The 22,180-nt window shown below is 37.3% G+C and overlaps 1 protein-coding gene, 1 long non-coding RNA gene and 1 pseudogene across 5 annotated transcripts in view; 2 read left to right on the top strand and 1 right to left on the bottom strand.

Moving 5' to 3' along the window:
* ntrk3b (neurotrophic tyrosine kinase, receptor, type 3b) overlaps nucleotides 1-22,180 on the top strand; it is a 246,509-nt gene that overhangs the window by 189,608 nt on the left and 34,721 nt on the right. For both annotated transcript variants that reach the window (XM_085135813.1, XM_085135735.1), the window contains one exon: nucleotides 18,843-18,973. In XM_085135813.1, the coding sequence (XP_084991939.1) occupies nucleotides 18,843-18,973 (131 nt within the window). The remainder of the gene's footprint in view (nucleotides 1-18,842; nucleotides 18,974-22,180) is intronic.
* Nucleotides 1-22,180, top strand: part of LOC146526115 (uncharacterized) — a 152,491-nt pseudogene that overhangs the window by 119,488 nt on the left and 10,823 nt on the right. The gene's annotated exons all lie outside the window — the stretch shown is intronic.
* On the bottom strand, nucleotides 10,803-13,168 carry LOC146526116 (uncharacterized). 2 transcript variants are annotated; one of them, XR_014869906.1, is made up of 5 exons: nucleotides 13,115-13,155; nucleotides 11,895-11,968; nucleotides 11,530-11,648; nucleotides 11,310-11,437; nucleotides 10,803-11,223 (listed from the first exon to the last, which is right to left on the bottom strand). It is a non-coding gene; the product is annotated as an uncharacterized LOC146526116 (long non-coding RNA). The 2 variants fall into 2 exon arrangements; XR_014869894.1 differs by having other exon boundaries at nucleotides 10,804-11,223; nucleotides 11,895-13,168.

The following is a 22,180-nucleotide window of genomic DNA, read 5'->3' as shown; positions in this document are numbered from 1 at the left end:
TTATACATTTGAATTTAAATTTAAATTAATAGTGGTTGAACCCTATTATAGTTCTCATTTAGTTTTCTATAAGAAAAAGGTTTTATGAGTGGCAAAAACTCCTTAAAAGTAGCTTTATGGACAAATTAATGAATGTGAAGCTGACGCCCGAAATGAGAATTTGTGTGGACGTTCTCAGCATTTTTAATTAGGCCACCACTTCTCAATATTAGATGCAGTCACTCTGCAGAGGATAGATTGTCAATGTCCAGTAGATGCACACTGATCAACCCACCGCACACTCAGGGACGCTAGTGAGATACAAAGAAATACTCAGTCTCCTGTGAGGCATAAACAGCCACGTCAGTGCACAATGTTGGCAGTTGGAGACAAACACACACGCACATACTGACACTGGAGAAAGTTGGCAGGTAGCTGTGGTGAAATGCATGCATGCACACAGACACACATGTGGGTACAGAACAAAAGCCCTCCAAACATCTGTGCTCCTCCACCAGCCTGACCTGACTAGCTGAGTAAATCTCAGCTGCATTGCCTCTCGGCCTCCAGGGAGAATGTTTGCTGGCGCTGAGGCCTCAGGTGAGCCAGGACAAATGAATGATGCTGAGCTGCAGGATGGAGATTTAATCTCAGGGCTTTTCAGCGTGCCACTCTGGGTAAATAGGCTGCAGGATGCAGCCCGAGTCCGCCTGCAGAGGAAACTGAAGGTTAAAGTAACTTGTCCTCGCCACTATCAATAGGTGCACTCCATAATGGCACCTTCATTCCCATCAGTGGAGAGGAATGAGGTGGCTGGTAGCTATTTAGCGGCTGAGCAAAACAAACCAGATGAAATATTCACACCCAGGAAATAAGGAAGCAGGGTCAACCGATACAAATGAGGTGTTGTAGTATTTACTTTATTAATTTGTGCAGTTTTGTACACAGTCCGTTATCACAGTTCAGTTACAATTGTGTACAAATCTAAAGTGAAAAGTTATTATTTTAAAATTAAGTTAAACACAAAATAATAACAATTATATTGAAAGCAGCCTCCATCAATTACATATCATTATTTGGTATGGTGAGATAGAGGCAGATGACTCACTATGGAAACCCCTAAAGCAACGGTCCCCAACCTTTTTTGTGCCACGGACCGGTTTAATGTCAGACAATATTTTCACGGACCGGCCTTTAAGGAGTCGCGGATAAATACAACAAAATAAAATGATACGACCAAGACAAAAACTGTGGTATTTTTTTAAATGTAATAATAAATATTTACAAAATTAAAAGTTTACACAACTTGTGTAAAAGTTACAGAATTACATTCACTGTGTAATTGTGTAACTTTATTAGCAGCATCCTCCTGAAATGCGCCAACAACATTGAGAGTAACATTCTACTGTCTGCCCATTAATGCGCTCTGGTCGCTATGGTAATAATCAGTAAATTCAATTAAATTTTATTTATATAGCGCCAAATCACAACAACAGTCACCTCAAGGCGTAAATGTAAATTTGTCTGTGTTATTGTGTAAATACTTATGCTATCATGTACTTCACACACATGGAGAGATGCCAAACTGCCTTTCATTGTTTTTGTAACAATGACAATAAAGAGCTATTCTACTCTATTCTATTCTAACACGTAAATATTTCTTTCAAAATAAGACACACATCTACGACGCGGGAAAAGACCCAGGGAAACCGAGTTAACATTAAAAACCCTGAAAACCATAAATTTTACACCCGAGCCTCAACTCTCACGGCCCGGTACCAAGTGACTCACGTACCAGTACCAGTCCATGGCCCAGGGATTGGGACCGCTGCCCTAAAGGGAGCAGATGAAAGAAGAAGATGATCCACTAGACTCCAAGAAACTTATTTGACTTCTTCATCCCGATCATCAGCTCTTATTGAGACTAATGGCTCAAGACTACATTTGTTTTCGAAGTTGATGACGTTTTTAAAATTTTAAAAGTTTACTATGTGTGAGATCTGCATTAGTATGTAACTACTAGTGTGTCGTGTCACTTGTTTGAAAACGGTTATTAAAAATGATGTTTTTGTCTTCACTCCCCAATGTGGATTACTGAGCATTAAATAAAAGCATTACCATCATTGCTTCATTACTACAAGTTCATGATTATACTTCAGTAAACCCACCGCCTGTGATTTCACACATTGTAATTGGTCAAATTCTACATATTTTAACAAAAAATACTTTCAGGAAGTTCTAAAAGTAAAACTTAGCAAAAAACAAAGAGCTGATTGAATCGTTAACTTAGTTTTAAAACCATTTTGTTGGCTATATTTTCAACATGTAACAGATGCGTGTCTTTTTAAATTTGAAACCAAATTGTCTCCAGGAACTCCAGTTGTTTAGGATAGAAGCAAATGCTGCCACACAATTGAAAAGTTGTTTACTTCCTCTGTCGGCTCAGATTTTACTATAAACGCTGATGATTGGGTACATTTTAAAAACACCATAAGCTTTGCTCTTAATCTGCAATTCCGCATTATTTATTACATGGGACAATTTGGGAAGTAATGGTAAGTGCTCAGAAAAGGGCAGGCAATTCAAAATATTATTGTCACATGATTGGATGAGCTATCTTTCATTGTCTACTATCTTTCATTGTCAGGCTGACTTCTACCAATCACATCAAAGGACCATGGTACTTTGAGAGCACACAAGAGGGAAATAATTGAAATCTGAGGAGCTTTTAGGACTTTTTATGTAGATATGTAGTTATTATGCAGATTTGTCTTACAATTTTCTATTGTTTGACAGTTCTTGATATGTTTTTAAGGAAAAATTGTGCATCAAGTACCTGCAAGCAGCAGACATGAAGCCAACAAGTGGCACATCACAGACTAAAATCAGGACTCCTCTTGTCAGCCCACAAAACTAATAGTAAGGAGCTTATGCACATACTCGCAGAAGTGGAATTACATTCAGTACCTGATAGTATGGAACCCTTGCTCTATGTTCACATAGATGCATTTTCCTCAGGTCCTTATTACAAATGTGTGGTGGGAGTAAAAAATTATTTGACCCCCTTCATTATTTTTAAGCTGGTTTACTTGCAAAGAAATGAACAGAGTCTAATTTTTTTGGTAATTTGCAGAAAAATCACATCACAAACCCCACAGATTTGTATGTAAGACTCCACCAAGGCATAAATTAGGAGTTACTAAAAACCCTTGCTTGCAAGCACAGCAGTAAGGTAAGAGGAACAGCAAGAAGGTACTCGATTCGACTCCACATCTAGCCAGGACCTTTCTGTGTGCATGTTTGCGTGGGTTTTCTCCAGGTACTGTGGCTTATCCAAATTAGATTAACTGGTGATTCCAAATTCTAAATTGTGAATGTGAGTGAATATGGTTGTCTGCCTCTCTATGTTATCCTTGTGTCAGATTAGCTACCAATCCAGGTCGTAGCTTGGATAGGCTCCAGCCTCTCCGCAACCCTGATAAGGATAAGTGGAAGAGCTTGGATGAATGGATGGGTCACCAAGTTTGCTCACATCTCAGGAAAGAATTTGGTCCAACAGCTCGAAAGCATAATGTGTCCACCTCCATGCTTGACTTTGGGGATCAAGCTGATGCTAGAGAGTTTGAGTTCATCTGACCACAGCACTTTCTCCTAAGCTGTCTCTGAATCATTTAGATGTTCACTACCAAATTTAACACAGGCAGGGGACTTTGCTGTTATTAACTGTGGTCCTAGTTGCTTTCAGATCATTAACAAGCTTTTCCCATGTAGTTTTTTGTTGATCCACCAAATTTGTAATGTAATGTAATGGTTATCCTTTTCCCATGAGGCAAGATCTTGAATGGCACTCCAGACTCAGAGCTATTGATGGTCATTTCTTTCATTTCCACATAATTGTCAGCTTATCATCTGGCTTCTTGCCGATGGTCTTGTAGGCCATTGCTCCTATAAAAATAAGAAAATTACTTTCTTTATAAGTGGGCAATCTTACAAATTCAGAAAGGGTTTAAATAAGTATTTCCCCAAATGTAATTATATAATAAGCTTACTTGTAACTTTAATAGCTGCTCAAGATATATTTTTAAATCAGTTGAGGGTTAAATGCAAACTGGGACAAGATGGTGAAATGTCTGTGAAGCTTCTCGGTCATCCAGGTCATCGTAGTCTAAGGAGCTTAGAAAGAAAAGTGTCTGGACTTCTTTAAGTTGCTTGAAGATGTTTCAGCTCTCATCCGAGAAGCTTCTTCAGTTCTAGGGTCAAATGGTGGAGAGTCCCAGATTTAAGCCCTGTGGGAGTTTCCCCCTGAGAGGGACAAAAGGACCCCCTAATGATCCACTACCTAATCACAAAATCATTGACCGCCCTACATATCATTGCCTATACCCAGGTGACGCCATACCCTCAACATCCACTCACATACTGGACCATCTGACCTCAGGAAATCACGTGATAGGGTGGGGCTAGGTTTCCCAATGAGCTCACCTGAAACCTTGGCTGATTGTGACCTACCCCCTTTTTCACACCTTGGCTCATGTGATTAGGGAAGATTCTAATTGGTTGAAGGGTTTATGTTTCTGTGAAAGGGTTTATGTGAAACAAGGGTTATAGTGCGCATGACCAGATCATCACTTTACATAAAAGTATATTTGAGTATCATCCTATTTCATTGAAATGATTATATGGCACTTTGTTTGAGCAGGCCAGTTTATGGTACCATTTTCTTTGTTGTTAAAGGTCTTTGAATCAGTTGAAAAAGTTACCAAATCAGGAGGCAACGGTGCCAGTTTTACAAAGACGGCAGTGCTTGTCAGGGAATCTTTTTCTTTGTGTTTCTTCATTTGTTTTTTATTGATACATTGTGGCACATTTTCAGTTCATTCTAGCAAAATATATCAACCCAATTATTTTAAGCAGCTTTAGACGCATGACTTGGTAAAACAGTTGTTAGTTTGACAATTAATGAGCTCTGGTTTACTTAATTTGCATAATGACAGATATAGATATTAAGGTGATAAAACCGATACAATAATATGAAACTGTTTCCAGTTTACACATGTGAGAGATTATTTATCATCTCACATCACAGCAAGTGATAAAATACATAAAAAGATACAATCTAACACAGTCTTCAGTGTGCGCATCCACTGTAAAAGCTGCTTTAAGAAGGAAGACGAGGGAGACTATTTCAGTCTGGTATTATGTGGTTAAAAAACTTTCTAAGCCTACACCTGCTGATTGATGACAACCTTCAATTTTTTACATTTATGGCATTTCACCAACTACCTCATCCAAAGAAGCTTAATGACGGGTGCAACAAGAGAATAAGCTTCAATAACTGGATGATGGCGGCAATGTGACAGGCATCTGGTAGTAAAGCCAACACTGATCCTCGAATGATCCTGTCTGACGGAGAAGTGCAAGTAAAAGAAAAATGAATATTAGGTATAAGACGAGCAGTTTTTATAATGCTTAACCCTCTGGTTTCTACCTGGCCATTTTTGGCCACTTCACTTTTCGGTTTTCAACCATTTTTGTTCTGTTAATGCAAATGGAATGAAACTTTCCAAAGGTGTGTATTTTATTAAAATTTTTTATTTTTCAACATCAGCTCCTTAATAATGTCAATAATATTCACTATACACCAAATTGTTCCCATTTTACTGATTGTGGCCATTTTTGGCCAATTGAAACCCATTATAACCACCTTTTTTGATTCCTTGTTACTGGCAGTACTATAGCATGCAATTTAGGTAAAATTGCTTTCATTCTAAACTCAACACATGAAAATTGTAGTTTTTCATTTTTTCTACCACATGACATCCTTGGGCCATTTTCTGCCAAGCAAGCAATTTCATGTAATATTCTTGGTTTCCACTAGGTGGGGTTGATGGGTTACCACACTCCAATGGACCAATATAATGAAACAATTTTGACATAGGTTTGGTCTTAAGGATCTGATAGTTTGTGTTTGTGCATGACATTGCAGCACAAACATGTATTTGCAAGATAGACTGGAATAAATAATGACGCATCAAACATTACATAGGCTGCAGTGAATTCCTGTGGATGCAGGATATTGAGCTTTGAGGTTCCCAGTCAAACTTAGCTTTGAAGCACATGTGAAAAGCACTTTTACTCTTGTATTTTTCATAAAAAGAGACCATACCCAAAATATTAACTCTAGAAACAAAAACAAAAACAAAAAAAACCCCAATCACAGGACATTTTGCACAGTTCAAACCTGCAGCTGCAGCGCAAACAACAACAAACACTGTTTGTAAACGTGTCCTGGAGTTTATGCAGGTGCAGACGTTGCTACTGCTGTAAGTAAACCTAACAGCTTCCAGACCATTTATTCTGGCAATATGGCAAGAAGGTGGGAGTGTCCCCCCCCCCAAGAGGGACAAAGGGACCCCCTGATGATCCTCTAATCGCCTGAGCCAAGGTGTGAAACTGGGTGTGAACTCTGGCTGATTGGGAACCACACCCAGTTCAAAGCGTATAATATCTAAATTTTAATTATATTTTGGTTTTCATGACTAGGACTGGTGCTAATTTAAAAAATCAAGTCAATGAAAGTAGAAAAATGTTTTAATATATATGAATTTTATAGTATTTTGAAAACGTAAACATGGGTGGTCATTTTTGGCCACGAACAAAATGAGAGGGATTTTTTTTGTTTTTCTGTCACTGCACAAAAAACCAAAGATACATAAAACTCATTGATACTTTTAATTATTGCTATGCATCTAACCTCCATCATGGTTAGAAAATAAATCAGTTTGCATGTATTATTTAGAAAAAAAATGGGGATTTTATGCTTTTATCCCTTTGTAAATCATTAAAATTATGTAATTTAACTGTGATTTAAAGGGTTAAAAGTCTGGATTTGAATTAAATTTTGGTCTTGATGAACAGCGCTGATACTAATCTAAAAAAATCATGTCAAAAAAAGTGGAAATTTTTCTTAATATATATGAATTTTATAGCATTTTGTAAATGTAAACAGGGGGTGGCCATTTTTGGAAGTTTTTATGTTTTTCTGTCACTGCACAAAAAAACAAAGATGTATAAAAGTCATTGATACTTTTAATTATTGTTATACATCTAACCTCCATCATGGTTAGAAAGTAAATCAGATGGCATGTTTTATTTGGAAAAAAATTGGGGTTTTGCGATTTTTTCCATTTATGAGTTCCTAGGATTATGTGATCTAACTGGTATTTAAAGGGTTAAAATTATGAATTTGAATGAAATTTTGGTCTTGATGAACAGCACTGGTACTAATCTAAAAAATCATGTCAAAAAAAGTGGAAATTTTTCTTAATATATATGAATTTTATAGCATTTTGTAAATGTAAACAGGGGGTGGCCATTTTTGGCCACAAACAAGCTGAGAGGAAGTTTTTATGTTTTTCTGTCACTGCACAAAAAAACAAAGATGTATAAAAGTCATTGATACTTTTAATTATTGTTATACATCTAACCTCCATCATGGTTAGAAAGTAAATCAGATGGCATGTTTTATTTGGAAAAAAATTGGGGTTTTGTGATTTTTTTCCATTTATGAGTTCCTAGGATTATGTGATCTAACTGGTATTTAAAGGGTTAAAATTATGAATTTGAATGAAATTTTGATTTTCATGAACAGCACTGGTACTAATCTAAAAAATCATGTAAAAAAAAGTGGGAATTTTTCTTAATATATATGAATTTTATAGCATTTTGTAAACGTAAACAAGGGGTGGCCATTTTTGGCCACAAACAAGCTGAGAGGAAGTTTTTATGTTTTTCTGTCACTGCACAAAAAAACAAAGATGTATAAAAGTCATTGATACTTTTAATTATTGTTATACATCTAACCTCCATCATGGTTAGAAAGTAAATCAGATGGCATGTTTTATTTGGAAAAAAATTGGGGTTTTGTGATTTTTTCCATTTATGAGTTCCTAGGATTATGTGATCTAACTGGTATTTAAAGGGTTAAAATTATGAATTTGAATGAAATTTTGATTTTCATGAACAGCACTGGTACTAATCTAAAAAATCATGTAAAAAAAAGTGGGAATTTTTCTTAATATATATGAATTTTATAGCATTTTGTAAACGTAAACAAGGGGTGGCCATTTTTGGCCACAAACAAGCTGAGAGGAAGTTTTTATGTTTTTCTGTCACTGCACAAAAAAACAAAGATGTATAAAAGTCATTGATACTTTTAATTATTGTTATACATCTAACCTCCATCATGGTTAGAAAGTAAATCAGATGGCATGTTTTATTTGGAAAAAAATTGGGGTTTTGTGATTTTTTCCATTTATGAGTTCCTAGGATTATGTGATCTAACTGGTATTTAAAGGGTTAAAATTATGAATTTGAATGAAATTTTGATTTTCATGAACAGCACTGGTACTAATCTAAAAAATCATGTAAAAAAAAAGTGGGAATTTTTCTTAATATATATGAATTTTATAGCATTTTGTAAACGTAAACAAGGGGTGGCCATTTTTGGCCACAAACAAGCTGAGAGGGTAGTGATTTTTATGGAATCCAGAGGGTTAAAGTTTCTGTGATATTTATGATATTTACACAAGTGCATTTCTGGAGCCAAAAATATAATCTACCTTTTCCTACCTTTCCATTGGTCTGGCTTTTCTAATATGGCCCCAATGAACTGCTAAAAGGGTCTAAGACATCTCTGGCTCTGATTTTTTTTCTCCTTGTTTTAGTCTGACATGCTTGTGCACCTGAATGCCATATATAACTCCTTCAATAAAAGCGGAAGGGAGAAAGAGAGATATGAATCAGTGGGAAATACATATGGGGTGAGTCGAGAAACCCTTCAGACTTTTATCAGATGGTGAAGTGTCAGAGACATTTGGCCTATCAAATCCCGTCAAAATACAATTTGAATTAAACTGTATGTGTATCGACTTCAGGATGTTTTTCTCCACTCTTGGAAAGCAGCTTTTTACAGGGTGAGGCAGTGACAGCAGTGATGTGTTGGTGTCCCTAGTGGGGCTCTCACCCTGCAAACTGGCTGCCAGTTTCTGCACACACTTCTTTTCTGATCTACTTTAAAACTGGGGCATTTCTTCTTATTTAACAGCGATTTCAAAAATAGTAGTTATGATACCAACTGACGGAAACACCAGAGGAACAGGTGACTTTTTTTTATGAATCACCTACACAAGATGTTCACGGCCAGATGGTTATGGGGGGAAAAGAAACCCAGAGGAACGGTCAGACTAAGCTAGTAATCTGTGTCTTTGAATGAGGAAATATTTGAGAGAACTGGTGCACTGCAAAAACCCACCTCCTTAATACTAGATAAATACACTTATTTTTGGTGAAGTTTTGCTTAAAACAAGTAAAATTATCTGCCAGTGGGGTAAGTGTTTTTTTCTTATTAAGATTTCTTGAAATAAGAACAATATCCAGATTTAAATAAAGCTAAAAATAAGTATTTTACACTTATTCCAGGCAACAAATCAGAACATTGAAACTTAAAATAAGCTTTAACCACTTATTCTAGAGAACAATTAGATAGTTAAATCTTAAAATAAGCCTTACACACTTATTCCAAGCAACCAATCATGGCAATTGAAACCTAAAATAAGATTTAACCACTTGTTCTAAGCAAAATGTTGAAGAAATTAAATCTGAAAATAGGCATAAAACACTCATTCTAAGGAACAAATCAAGGCAAATAATCTAAAAACTAGTACATTAAATCATTTTAAAGATCTTAAAATAAGTTAAAAAATAATAGATTGTAGTCTAAATCTTCTTAAATTCAGTGAAATAATCTGCCAGTGCAGTAAGATAATTACACTTGATAAGAATTCTCAAAATAAGAAAAATAAAGCCAAATTAAAGCAGGCAAAGTATACTGTGTACATGACCTTTATTGGAAACAAACTCTCCAAACAGTAACAAATATTTCAGTGAATCATAGTACACAAAAATTTAAAGACACATTGTAAGTGTAACATTGTTATTTTGTGTTCCTTTTAGAAGTGCTAAACCAGTTAGCTACTCAACATATAAAATGTAATAAAAAGAGCATTTGCAATTTTAAACACAATTTGCAGAACAGATGTGTTTAAAGAAAAAAGTACTTTGTATTACATTAATAAGAATAAAAAAAAGAATTCAAGTGTAAATTGCAACTTCAAAGCTATCAGGCCCAAACCTTCCAACACAGACCTAAGTTACATCTTGCTCAAACAGCTCTACGTTTCAATAAACATTCCTACAGCCTGCCATGACTTTTTTGTATGAGCCTGTGGTGTCTTGCTCATGGATTTTGTCCTTTAACACTTCAGTCTAAATGACAGACAGAAGCGTTGCCACACATTTAGGATAGGTGAGATGCAGGGTGTAGTAGTATGCCATAAGATACAGCAAACCTTCTCCAAGGTCATCTGTGGTCAAATGTGGTGATGAGAGTGGTTCCAACTGCAATAAGACAACGGGACCCTTCAAAGAGCAGAACGGGGCTGACGCTGGATCTCCTGTTGGCAAAAGAAAAACAAAGACAAAAATTGTACAATGTACGGAAAAACTCCAAAGCTATCAGGGTAGTTCAAATACTTAACCACAAGTATGTAATTAGACTTAGACTTCACTTTATTGATCCCTTTGGGGTGCACCCTTCGGGTGATACATGAATGATGACAACCATAGATCAGATGCGCTACAGACCATATTAATGTTATTTTTCTTTAGATTGACAAATACTGTATAGAAAAAAAAATAATAATTATTTAAAAAAAAAAAAAAAAATATATATATATATATATATATATATATATTCATGCCATTGAAAAATGTAATCAATTCTGCCTCATCACCGTTAGGATTATGTCTTTACACACTTTAGGAAATGACAAAGATACTGCACCTGTGATAGTTAAATATGTAATTATTTCCATTTTGTTTTTAATTTCTTTATGATTTTCTTTATTATTTTTATTGAAATTTTTTTTATCTCAGTGTTTGTGCCATTTCAGATTTCTGCACACCTTTTCCAAATATAAACTACATTGTTGGAGGACTTGGCATGGATAAAAAGGCCATATGCCAAATAAACTGTTAAAGTGAAGGCTTTACGGGCATTATTTGATAACAAATATGAAGAAACACAGACCTGAAGGACATCAATCAGTGCTTCACTGGCATGTCCCATCTTCTTGGGTGGTGCAACTTGTGATGGGAAGAAAGTTGGTAGTGTCCTGAACAGGGCTATGAACAGAACAGGAAAGAAAGAACTAAATCAAATTTCAGTTCAATATTCAATATTATTGCCATAATTGTAATCTTTCACTTACAACTGTTGTCACCAGAACTGCTCCTTGGTGGCAAAAGCATGTTTGATCCACCACTTGAATCTGCATCATAATCTTCTCCCTGGTCACATGGTGAGATGTCCATGAGACGCCTTTTCTTTAGTCTCATCCTAAATAAGAAAACGAAAATAGTTATATTACAGGAGTCCTAAACAAAATGTGTCGTGCTAAGTGTTTTTAAATCAAAAGCGGCAAAACTTGCCTCTTTGTGAACTTGAGCCCACAACTGTTTCCTCCTCATAAAATTTTCAGGCCCTGGAAGCAGGTCCCTTAAATCGTCCCTACTGAGGGTGTGGAGCAAGACCTCATCTATGTCTGCAGCTGTATATAAAAGTCAGTAACTTTCAGAAATGTAAAAGTTGTACATCTCTTTAAATTTATACATTTCACTGTTCAAAAAAGGAAACAATTCCAAATTGTCATTTTGTCAAATGCAATTAAATGTAATTTAAATATTTTATTGATCTGACAACATAAAACTGATTCTATGTACGCTCACTGTCAGTGTGTGCAACACAAAATTCATTTAGACATTAATTTGCATAAATATGCATATGCTTGGCCTACCATTTAGAACCGAAAGGCCGCAATCATCCAAACCCTCCATGATTTACTGGTGTAGCTTTTGTCAGAACTTTTCCCTGAGGAAAGAAAAACATATGTTTGGGTCAAAAAGAAAAACTGAGTCAAGACACCACCTGCCATGGATCCAAAGTCTATGCAATCAGACACATGGATAAGGTGCAAAAGACAGACCAAGTAGAGCCTGTGTTAATTCAATGGTTAAGTCTTATAAAATTGCTCACTTAAAATTTATGACAAGGCTATTCCAAACTAGTTTTCAAACTAAAACTAATAGTGCCCAACTGCTTGTCAAATCATTCAACAAATGACCACAGCTCAGATTAGGCCACTTCATCCATAAGAAAAAATGTTACCTCGGTTCAGCAAGGTTAAAGTGACCTGATTGATATTAATAGTTTACAACATAAATAATTGGAAGCAAGTTCACATCTTCTCCAACTTACAAGTTTATATGATTAATCATAATCTGTCGGAAATGAGGCTTAAAGTAAATCTATAGGTAAAGATGTCTTTCATAAATGTGCATTATTTTATTCCCTTGTGTTATCTTTAATTTCATTACCCAAACTGGACTTGCAAAAAATAGTAAAATAATAAAATTTGAATAAACTCATGTTGGTTAAATGTAATTTTGGTCATAAAACAGTTAACTCTTGATGACTTAAGTAAATCCTCATTTAAGTTAAATATAGATCTGTCCAACACCCCTTTTCCATAACAAAAAACAGCATTGTAAAGTTATGAGCCCGATTGCGAGATTTGTCTCAAACCAGTATCGGTCCTCCCAAGTTGCACACACAAACACACCAAGCACAGTGCAGACAGAGAGCACGCGGCTTAAGAAGGAAAAAAAAACACTGCAGCTTTTTATTTTCCGTGGGTGGGAAACACAAAACGGACTTTTGCAAAGGCGGATATCAACTGTAGTTCTTTTGTCATATAGCTATGTTAAGTATATTGAACACGAAACTAAATTTACCTAACTAGCACCATTAATAATTTTAAACTATCACTGCATGCTAACAATTCAGCATACTGAATGAACTAAGCTAGCTAGCTGGCTGGCAGTTTTGGCTAACTACCCATTGGTAGTGAACTGATAATACTGCCTCGGTAAAACTTAATATTTGACCACGACTGATGTTACTACAGTAAGTCAAAGCTAAAAGAACCCGAAATGTTTGTAAGCAAAAGTTAATTACCTCAACAGAATCCAGTCCGAACCTGCTCCCTCGTGTCCTAGCTCCGATTCAAACAGTGAGATAATGGACAGAGCCACTTGAGGGCAGCCAGGGGGGAGGTAGTGTTACATATTTTCGTCTGTGTAAAGCTTGTAAAACGTGAACATAACATGCATAATGAACCTGCATTCGAAAAACTAATTTTAACAAATAACCCATCAATTACTATGACTGTTGTAGTAGTCTTTACAATTACATTACTACACAAGTTAAATGCAGACTTGGTATAAACCACCCCTTCAAACCTGGTATTGACCTCTACTACTCTGCCCGCCAAGAACTTCTTTCAGGTCTTTTCCCCAAACAAGATGGCGTGTTGGAGGTGTGGGATTTGTTTTGTTTTTGTTGCCTTAACAGTAAAGTCTCTTTTGAGCCATATTAATACAATTCATAGCAGTAGTCCAGACTTTTGTGTGATATGTGGGATGGTTGTACCGAGGAATACAGGAACCTAATCTAGTGCTAATACATTATTTAACTTTTTAATATGAACTAGACTATGGAACACCAAAGTGTTAAAACATGTCATTTAATTTTTATTTTACATTGTGTATTTTTATAATATTTTATTAAATATTTATTTCACTACTATTCTTTTTTGTAATAATAGAAACATTTTGAGACACTTTAATTTTAAGCACCTGTTTAAGCAGCAGCCAATGAGCGTTCAGGTCCCACCCTGATTGCCTGAATAAGAAATTCAGTTGTTAAATGACCTCAAATAAATACACCATTATGAAAAACCCCATTATGAAACAAAAACAGACTTGGGGAAAAAGAGATTTTGGAATATAAATTCATCTAATTTAATAAAATGTCTCAAAAAATGTTCTATAATTCATAAAAAAAAATTTAATGCTACTTTAGCTTCAAGTGACAACAGATTAAAACAATCCCCTGGACAAATGCTTATATTGATCAAGATTTTGCCATTCTTTTATCAAGTTTATTTTTGATTTAATTGAAATTGTTAAAATACTTTTTGCCCCAGTTGTGTCTTTACAAACTGTGTCCAAACTAAAAAAAAATGATAGAAGATTACATGCTGCATCTTCCCTCTCAGATTATTGCCCTGGGACCTGTAATTTGTCATACGTGTATGAAATCGAGTCTAAACGCAGTTTTTTTAAAAAAAAACAATGGTCAGCCGAATTAAACTTTAAGAATGTGAGCAAGTCTCTTGTAAACCACAATCAGCTGCTGGAGTGTTGTCAAAGTGAAGCAGGAACTGAGCATCCAATATTTGTAAATGAGAAAGGACTAGGTCCTGTATCAGAGGTTGCTAATATGGAGTTTTTGGTGATTGAAGATGCTATACATTATGCCGTTAGAGTAAAGTGGCTTATTTTACATGGTAACAAATACATCTGTGACACGTCTCAGGTCTAAATATACCTTCCAATGATTGACTTTCTTATTTCAAGGAAAAAGGTGAATGTTTCTTATTTTAAGATAATTTTTTGTTTTACACTCTATCTAAAAGCTATTTTTGCTTGAAATAAAGGTGAAATGGTTCATTTTTAGATTTACAGACTAAATAAGAAAAAAAAGGAATATATACTTAAAACAAGTCTAATCATCTAACACATGAGACTGGAAACTAGTTTGTAATGTTCAAAACAAGATGGACAAGATAATCTGGCTAAATTTAAGACAATAAATCTTGTTAAGCTACAAGAAATTTGCAGTGTGAAGCATCTGGTGAACTCCTTTTGGGCGAAGCCACATTGTGATAAGGCTCTCTTTTTATTTGAAATTTGTTTGAACATGGGAAGAAAATGAACATTCAAGCTGTAATAACTTGGTATAAATCTAACTATGCAATGTTAGCTTTGTGGTCCTGCAGAGGTAAGTATTCTTGTATGTTCTAGAAATATAATAGCCCTATGCTGTGAGAACTACCTTTAGCCACTGCTTCCTATTAACTTTCTTTCATAAGTAGTAAATTAAGCTACATAATTGGGATCCTTGAATGTAGAGTATGCAAATTGAACTGACCTTTTAGAGTTTAAAGTCAGGAAGAACAATGCTTGGAAGAGTTTTGGTGGTAGCCTATTTTCGCTACCTCCACACTTACATGGGTATTTGTGAAAACTGAGATTTTTTTGTTTTTTAAAAAAATCCTGTCCACACATTAAAAAGCAAAGTCAAACACTGTCAAGAACATGCCAAATCCTAACCGTGTAGAAATGTTGGCAAATCAGAAGTCTAGAAGCCTGGGAGGGAAACACTAAACAGGGTTTTGTGCCCTCACACAAAACCCTGTTTGTATTACTTTTCAAGTGCCTTCATCATTTCAAATGTTATTCAAAACCAACATAGGGATTTGGGTTGTGAGAGTGATTGTGTGGAATGTAGCCACATCCGAAGTTCACTCTGACGCCTGACTTTCTAAATGGAGGCACAGTAAATGCGTGTGCATATGTCAGCATGTAAAAACTGCAGATAGTAAGATTAACGGCAACAGTATTTTGTCGAAAACCACCGTTGTAGAAAAAACACTAAATTGGCACACAGCATGACGTCAAAAACGGCGCACACCTTTGACGTTGCGTCACTCAATCTCTATTTTCCTCGTCCACACCTAAACGCACAAATAGTTTTTGAAAATCTTCACCCTGGCAGAGTTTTTTCAAAATCTCTGTTTTCAGCAACCCAAGATGCCGTTTACGTGTGGACGAAAGGCCCAAACACATAGAAAAAGCTGCGTTTTCAAAAATACCCCTGTATGTGTGGATGTAGCCTTTGTCTTAAAAAAAACAAACAAATAACAACAAAAAAACACTTGATGTAAGCTTAAAACCCTGACAATGTTCTGGTAAGGTCCAAGACATACAGTGGTAGAGACCATCTGGAAGCCACCAATCTCAAGGCAAAACTGTATCTTCCCTGACTGGTTCGCAAATGGCTGCAAGAAGTTTTGGTTAATAGCAAGCTCCAGCATTTGCGTATAGCTTGTATGGAAGACTTACCTGCAAACATTACACCTGTTTTTTGCAACATATGAATATGACAGTGCAGTCTAGATGTTTAAGTTTGGTCTTGTTTTTCCAGCTGTGTTAGTTTATTCTACATAATGTTACAGTTAATTTGTTAGACACAGAGCTGATGGGTGAGGGCCAGAACTGTCAAGGATTCGTTTCCACGGAGCATGAGGTAAATTGCTGTCGAACACTTGTAAGGGTACTGTTTGAAGGTCTCTAGCAGGGAGGTGAAGGTGGCTCCAATAATCTTTCATACTGTTCTCGCAACTCCCACAAGGGCGTGAATCAGACTGGGATGCAGTAGGTAAGAATGCTTTCAGTGGTGGCCTTGTATAAGGTGTTGAGGGCTGAGATGATTAGACTGACCTGCCAGAGCCTCTGTAGGGGCGGAGCTGGCACTCTGCCTTCATCATGATGGCCATGGTGTTGGTGGATCAAGTCAGGTCATCACCACAAAGGAACTTGATGGAGCTGACCCTCTCCACAGCCTCCTCCCCTATGGTCAGATGGTGGTGCTTTGCAATGGCCTTCCTGAAGTCAATGACCATTTCTCCAGTCTTGTTGACTTTCAGGAAGAGGCTGTGTGCCCCTAGCTACTCTGCCTCTATCTCAGTCGGTCCTTGCTGTTGATTGTTGGATCAGTGAGATTTTCACTTTACCTTTACCTTACAGTATAACGTTCCTCACATTGACTATTATTGTTGACTGGCACTATATAAGCAAAATTTACTTGATTTTAATAGTGGACGCTCTTGGATATTTTCCCAACCAATGTCAGTTTGTAGTATTCTTAACTCCCATTGGTAGCTGACTCAAATCGCCTCAACTCAGTAACCACCTCCCATCACCAGTGGTGATTTCTCGTGGTATCATCATCAAAGTCACAAGTTTTTGAGTTTACCAGCCCACGGACAGTAACTACAAGGGGCAGAGCTCTGGAAATTGTAGACTTAATTAACCTCTTCATTTACAGAAAGAGATCCAGCAGTCTTAGGAGAACAGATGCAAAAGCTTATTCGCTATCTGCAGACATAAGTGTTTCTTTACGTATAACCTTGTGCAATTGAATCCTCAGAGACATACTTTCCCCCGTATAACCATCAAGTGCGATTCAAACGAAGAACACAGATGGAGGGTGGATTCAATTCCAGGAAGTCTACTTGTCCACTGAGGACATATTAGACTCTGTGATTTATCTAACAAGAATAAATAGGAAGGCTGAAAATGTACTTTGAGAATACTGCGTCAGTCCCACAAGCATCATGGTCTATTATTATTGCACATACCGGAACATGACTGTCCAAGGACCGTTAATACCTGCAAATATACAGACTCTGTTACAGAAGGTAAAAGATAGATTCATTGTCTACAGAGCAAAGCCTTGTGCAACATTCCACTCAAAACTAGCATTCATTTGTACATAAAGATTAGTGCATAACAAATAGTATTGGTAGTGGTATTTGATTAGTATTTTAAATCTTGTATAGTAATTCCTGGAAAACACCATTTGCACGTTGTTAGTTGTTATCTGATTTTGGTGTTCACCTCTAATTTTGTTTTTGGGCATTCATCTGTGGTACTGTTTTTGCTGCTAAGCTTTTACTTTATTCATATTTATATATATATAATATATACAGTACTTTTATATATTTAAATCTGTTGTGAAACTGTGTGATCGGTATTTGTACTGAGGCACATCGAGTAGGTCTGTCAGAAGCCAGCAACTCCTACGCCTCACCAGCTCTTACATACAGAGCTTTCTGTCATGCTATTTCTACCTTTTCCTATATCTCCTTTTGAGTTATTCAGCCTGTTATTTTGCGGACAAAAGTCAAGATCCACACGTTTTCCACCAGGCCAATCAATAGAAGAATAAGCTTCCATTCTAGGTTCACAAATATTGCAAGCAATTGCAAAAAGAGGTGAAAATGATCTAAGGTCACACACTCGACAGAAAAATATACCGACTTTACTACCTCGTAACTCTAAAGATATCCCTTTAAAGTAAGTTATTACAGGTAACAGAAAAAGACAAAGACGTTGCTTTCTCCCGCTCTGCTCAGCCAGTTGTTTTATGTTCCTCAAAGAGTAAAATTTTACAATTCTGTTCTCATTAGAAAATGTCCTCCTGTGGCGTTTCAGTGGCGACAGTAAAACCGAGGAATCCAGATAAGAGATTTATAGCTCAGCAGGTCCAGTGTCACCTGGCAGTTTATTTGCACTTCTAAGATTTAAAACCACTTGAACTGTAATGCTCCAAGTGTTCTTTGAGTAGCTCCAAAGTTAGATAAAACATTTTTTCCCTGCAGTTTGACCCTATCATACATTCTGTTGGAGGTGGATCACACTTGGAGAAAAATATTGAAATATTCAGTACATTTTTTAATGCTTTCACCATTACAGAAAACACTGGTTTAAAGATGTCTGGTGCCAAATACTGCAATATAGCTGCATGTCCAGCTTCCAGTGCAGTAATACTGTTTATGTTCTGTCTCCCCCTCTCTGCCTTACAATTTCCTTCCTTTTTAGTTTAGTTACTGGTAACATTTTGATTTGATAAAAGCATTTCACTGTCAATGTAACACATTTTCTGTGCGATTAAACACATAAAAATGTCTGAAAGTCCAACTGAAATTCTCAAAAAAGTTTTTTTTTTTTTTTTTTTTTTTAATCTGTCAATATTTCTTCTTCTTCTTTGGTTTTAGTTGTCCAGCATATAAAGCGGAGAGACATCATCCTGAAAAGAGAGCTGGGCGAGGGAGCCTTTGGTAAAGTCTTCTTGGCAGAATGTTACAACCTCAGTCCCACTAAGGACAAGATGCTGGTGGCCGTTAAGGTACGTTTTAAGTGGTTAGCTGTGTGTCTGAATGTTACAAAGAGGATTGCAGTAATGGCTGAACATTGTGTGAGATTGTTATTTTTGTAAATATGAACCTTCCAGCAGCTGGTTAGTGTAAAACATACTTAAAAGACTAGAGGTAGCTTCTGAAAGTGCAAAGCAACCAAACCAAAGCAAGGGTGGAATTTTCATTTGCCACCAGACAGTGACTGCTCTAGCTTCTATGAGCCTACCTCAGTAAAAATTATTCAAATGAGGTAATCCATCACTGATTTCATTTTTAATACAATACAAAATGTTTTTCTTTGCATTTCATAATCTAATGGGCGAGGAAAATGCCCCAAATTCAAAACTGATGACTTCTAAACTCAAGTGGCTATGATGACCTCTTTTGAGCCGAGTTTATGGTTGTTTCCTGTGCTATTTGTAAGGTCCCCACAGCCCCGTACCCATTTGGCATTGCCCATTCTGCACTGAAGACTTGCAGATCTCTTCGCCTGAACAATGGGTGTTGCCATTCCCCTGCATCAGCACTGGTACAGGGGTACCTTTACAAAGTTATTCAAGTTCAAGATCAAATTTTATTCGCCACATGCAGTGGCAGGTTGCCCTGCAGTGGAATGAACCCGCCCCCCGACCATACACACACAACACAGACATCACATGGGGATACAAGTCAGAGAACGGTTGCATTACAGAAAAAACACTGAAATGTACACTACAATGGGAAAGTACAAGAGGAAAAAAAAGAGACCTCTACTCATGCTGGGCTATAGGAGGACAGCATGAGAACAGAAAACAAAAAAACTCCTCTGCACAGAAACCACCTAAATGTCCACAGTACAACATTATAGAGCAACAGGGTTGGGTAGGGGGATAAGGAGTAATCCCAGGCAACACAGCAGCCATCCTGCCACTGCGCCGACTCTCCAGCGCGGGCCCAGACCCGCCTCGTGTTCCCAGGAGGCAACAAGCATCGAAGGCATTGGAAGTGGAGGGGGGATGTGTGAGTGCTTATCAGTGTAAATGTATGTGTATGCGTGTCCATAGTTCAGCTGAGACAGTGTCCTCCGCCCTATCAGGCTAAGTAAACAGTCTACCAGCCAACCCAGGTGGCCTTGCATAGAGTGGGAAGAACAGTCATGAGAATTTCTTGTGCTCCGTAGTCTTCTCATTCTTGTGCTCAGAGAGCTGATTCTGAAAACTCACGACTGCAGTCATGGAAGAGCTGTTCCACGATGTAATCCAACTTTCGCTCAGAGATGTTATTCTGAGTGGCCTTTTTCTTGATGTAACCCAATATACGCTCAGAGGTGTTATTCTGAGTATTCACGGCAGCTGTAAGCGTCTCCAAGGTCTTAACCATGCTGCACTCAGTAAGCCCATTCTGAGAAGCTGCGCCTCGTCCCATCGTTTCAATCCCAGCGGGCAGCCTTGGGGGGTTTGAACAGCCGGTTCCGCTTTCTTAATTCTCCGATAAGCCAGGGCCTAGCCAGCTCCGATCAGCAACATCCCTGGTATCATGGTTCCGAATAGGTAGATATCTTCAGCGTCCTCAATCGACAGTCCCGCCAGGCACACGACCCTCCATTTCTGCCACCCGCCCATCATGTATCCGGCAGGGAAAGTCCCTCCAGGGCACTCGGGCTCTCCCGAGCCCAGACTTCTCGTTGAGAAAAGGGTGTCAATAGCATTCAGAGACCAGTTGATCAAATCCATAATTGTCTTTTAGGTTTTAGAGAACAGACTGTGAGAGAGTGTTCCAGGGAAAGTAATACACACGAGACAAGACAAGGACACAAGAGGCTAAGCAGGGAAGATAAGGGGAAGGAGGAGAGGAGAAAAGTGCGACAGCCTTCGCCGAGAGCCAAACGAGTTCTAGTTCCCTCTAGAAAGTCTCATCTTTTCAAACTATTGCAGTATCTTCCGCTTTGCCATTTGATAAACTCTGACCTCCTGTAGTGATGCTTCAATGGCATGATAATAAAAATTACAAAAATCTAGAGATGCACTACCAAAGTATAGTGCACACCCCAACAGTTGTGATGTCGCATTGGGTCATACTGCCATTCTCACGGGGGACAACAAGCATCTCTAAAGCTTACTAAATAAGCTCACCTGTGCAATTCCCTGTTGCACTGGGAAGAAAAATAAAGCCAAAATGGAAACAAATATATTTTTCCAACAACATAAAGATTGCGAGCTGCTCACTAAACACAATAAATCAACAAAAGTATTAAACTTGAAATTCAGGTGTTTCTTTTTTCAGTCCTGTTGCCACAGGTGCACAAAATAAAAGCACCCTTTCATGCAATCCTTTGAAAACATTTGTGGGAGAATGGGCCATTCTTTCACTGAATTTGAATGTGTTACACTAACAGGATGCCAATGTTGCAACAAGTGATGTGATTGAATGTGACTGATAATATTTCTTTCACCATCGGCTGTAAGGTGTATTATTACTAAGTGGAATCGTTCAGCAACCGCTCGAAAAGTATAAATAACCTTTTTAAATTTTTGTTCCTTTCAGTGTATGAACTGTAAATTAGCTACATAACAAATAACAAAATCATTATCATTTTCACACTGTTTACAACTGTAATGTCTTACACAGTAATACAGTCATTATTAACATATTTTAAGTTCCTCATACTAAAGCTGCTTTTCTTACTCATTCATAGCATTTTATGGACCAACCAAGAAAACCCTACATTGTAGTATGTTTCTCCCATATTTAACCAAAAAAGAAAGCCACACAGAAAGGCAGGCTGCACAGACTTACTGTACAGAGCAGGATAGCCGAGTGCTGAGGCACGTAGTGGGTAAAAGTCAGTGAGGCTCTGCTGACTCACTAACTGCAGAATTCCAAGCCTCCTCTGGCATTAACATCAGCACAAAAACTGTGCACTGTGATGGTTCATGGAATGATCAAGCAGCTCCTGTAGGTGTAAACTGTAGGTGACCCACTACTTTTGTCCATATGGTGTATCACAGCCCAGTGCACAAACTGACTGCACTTAATTACACAGCAATAGTGGACACCATTCCAGTAAGAACCTTGATATTGGTATGGTAGAAAGTAGGATAGCTAATGATATCATTAGGGAATATGAGTTCCTGGGTTGCACAACCGTAACAAGTTCTTTTAGTGTTTAAACCCACCTGTGGTTTCAGAGGGTGTCTATTATTTACTGGGTGGTCTAT

This window comes from Neolamprologus multifasciatus, chromosome 1 (genome assembly GCF_963576455.1).
Source record: "Neolamprologus multifasciatus chromosome 1, fNeoMul1.2, whole genome shotgun sequence".
Classification (NCBI taxonomy): Eukaryota; Metazoa; Chordata; class Actinopteri; order Cichliformes; family Cichlidae; genus Neolamprologus; species Neolamprologus multifasciatus.
The sequence above is the reverse complement of the archived record's forward strand: the minus strand, read 5'-3'. Positions and strand labels throughout refer to the sequence as shown.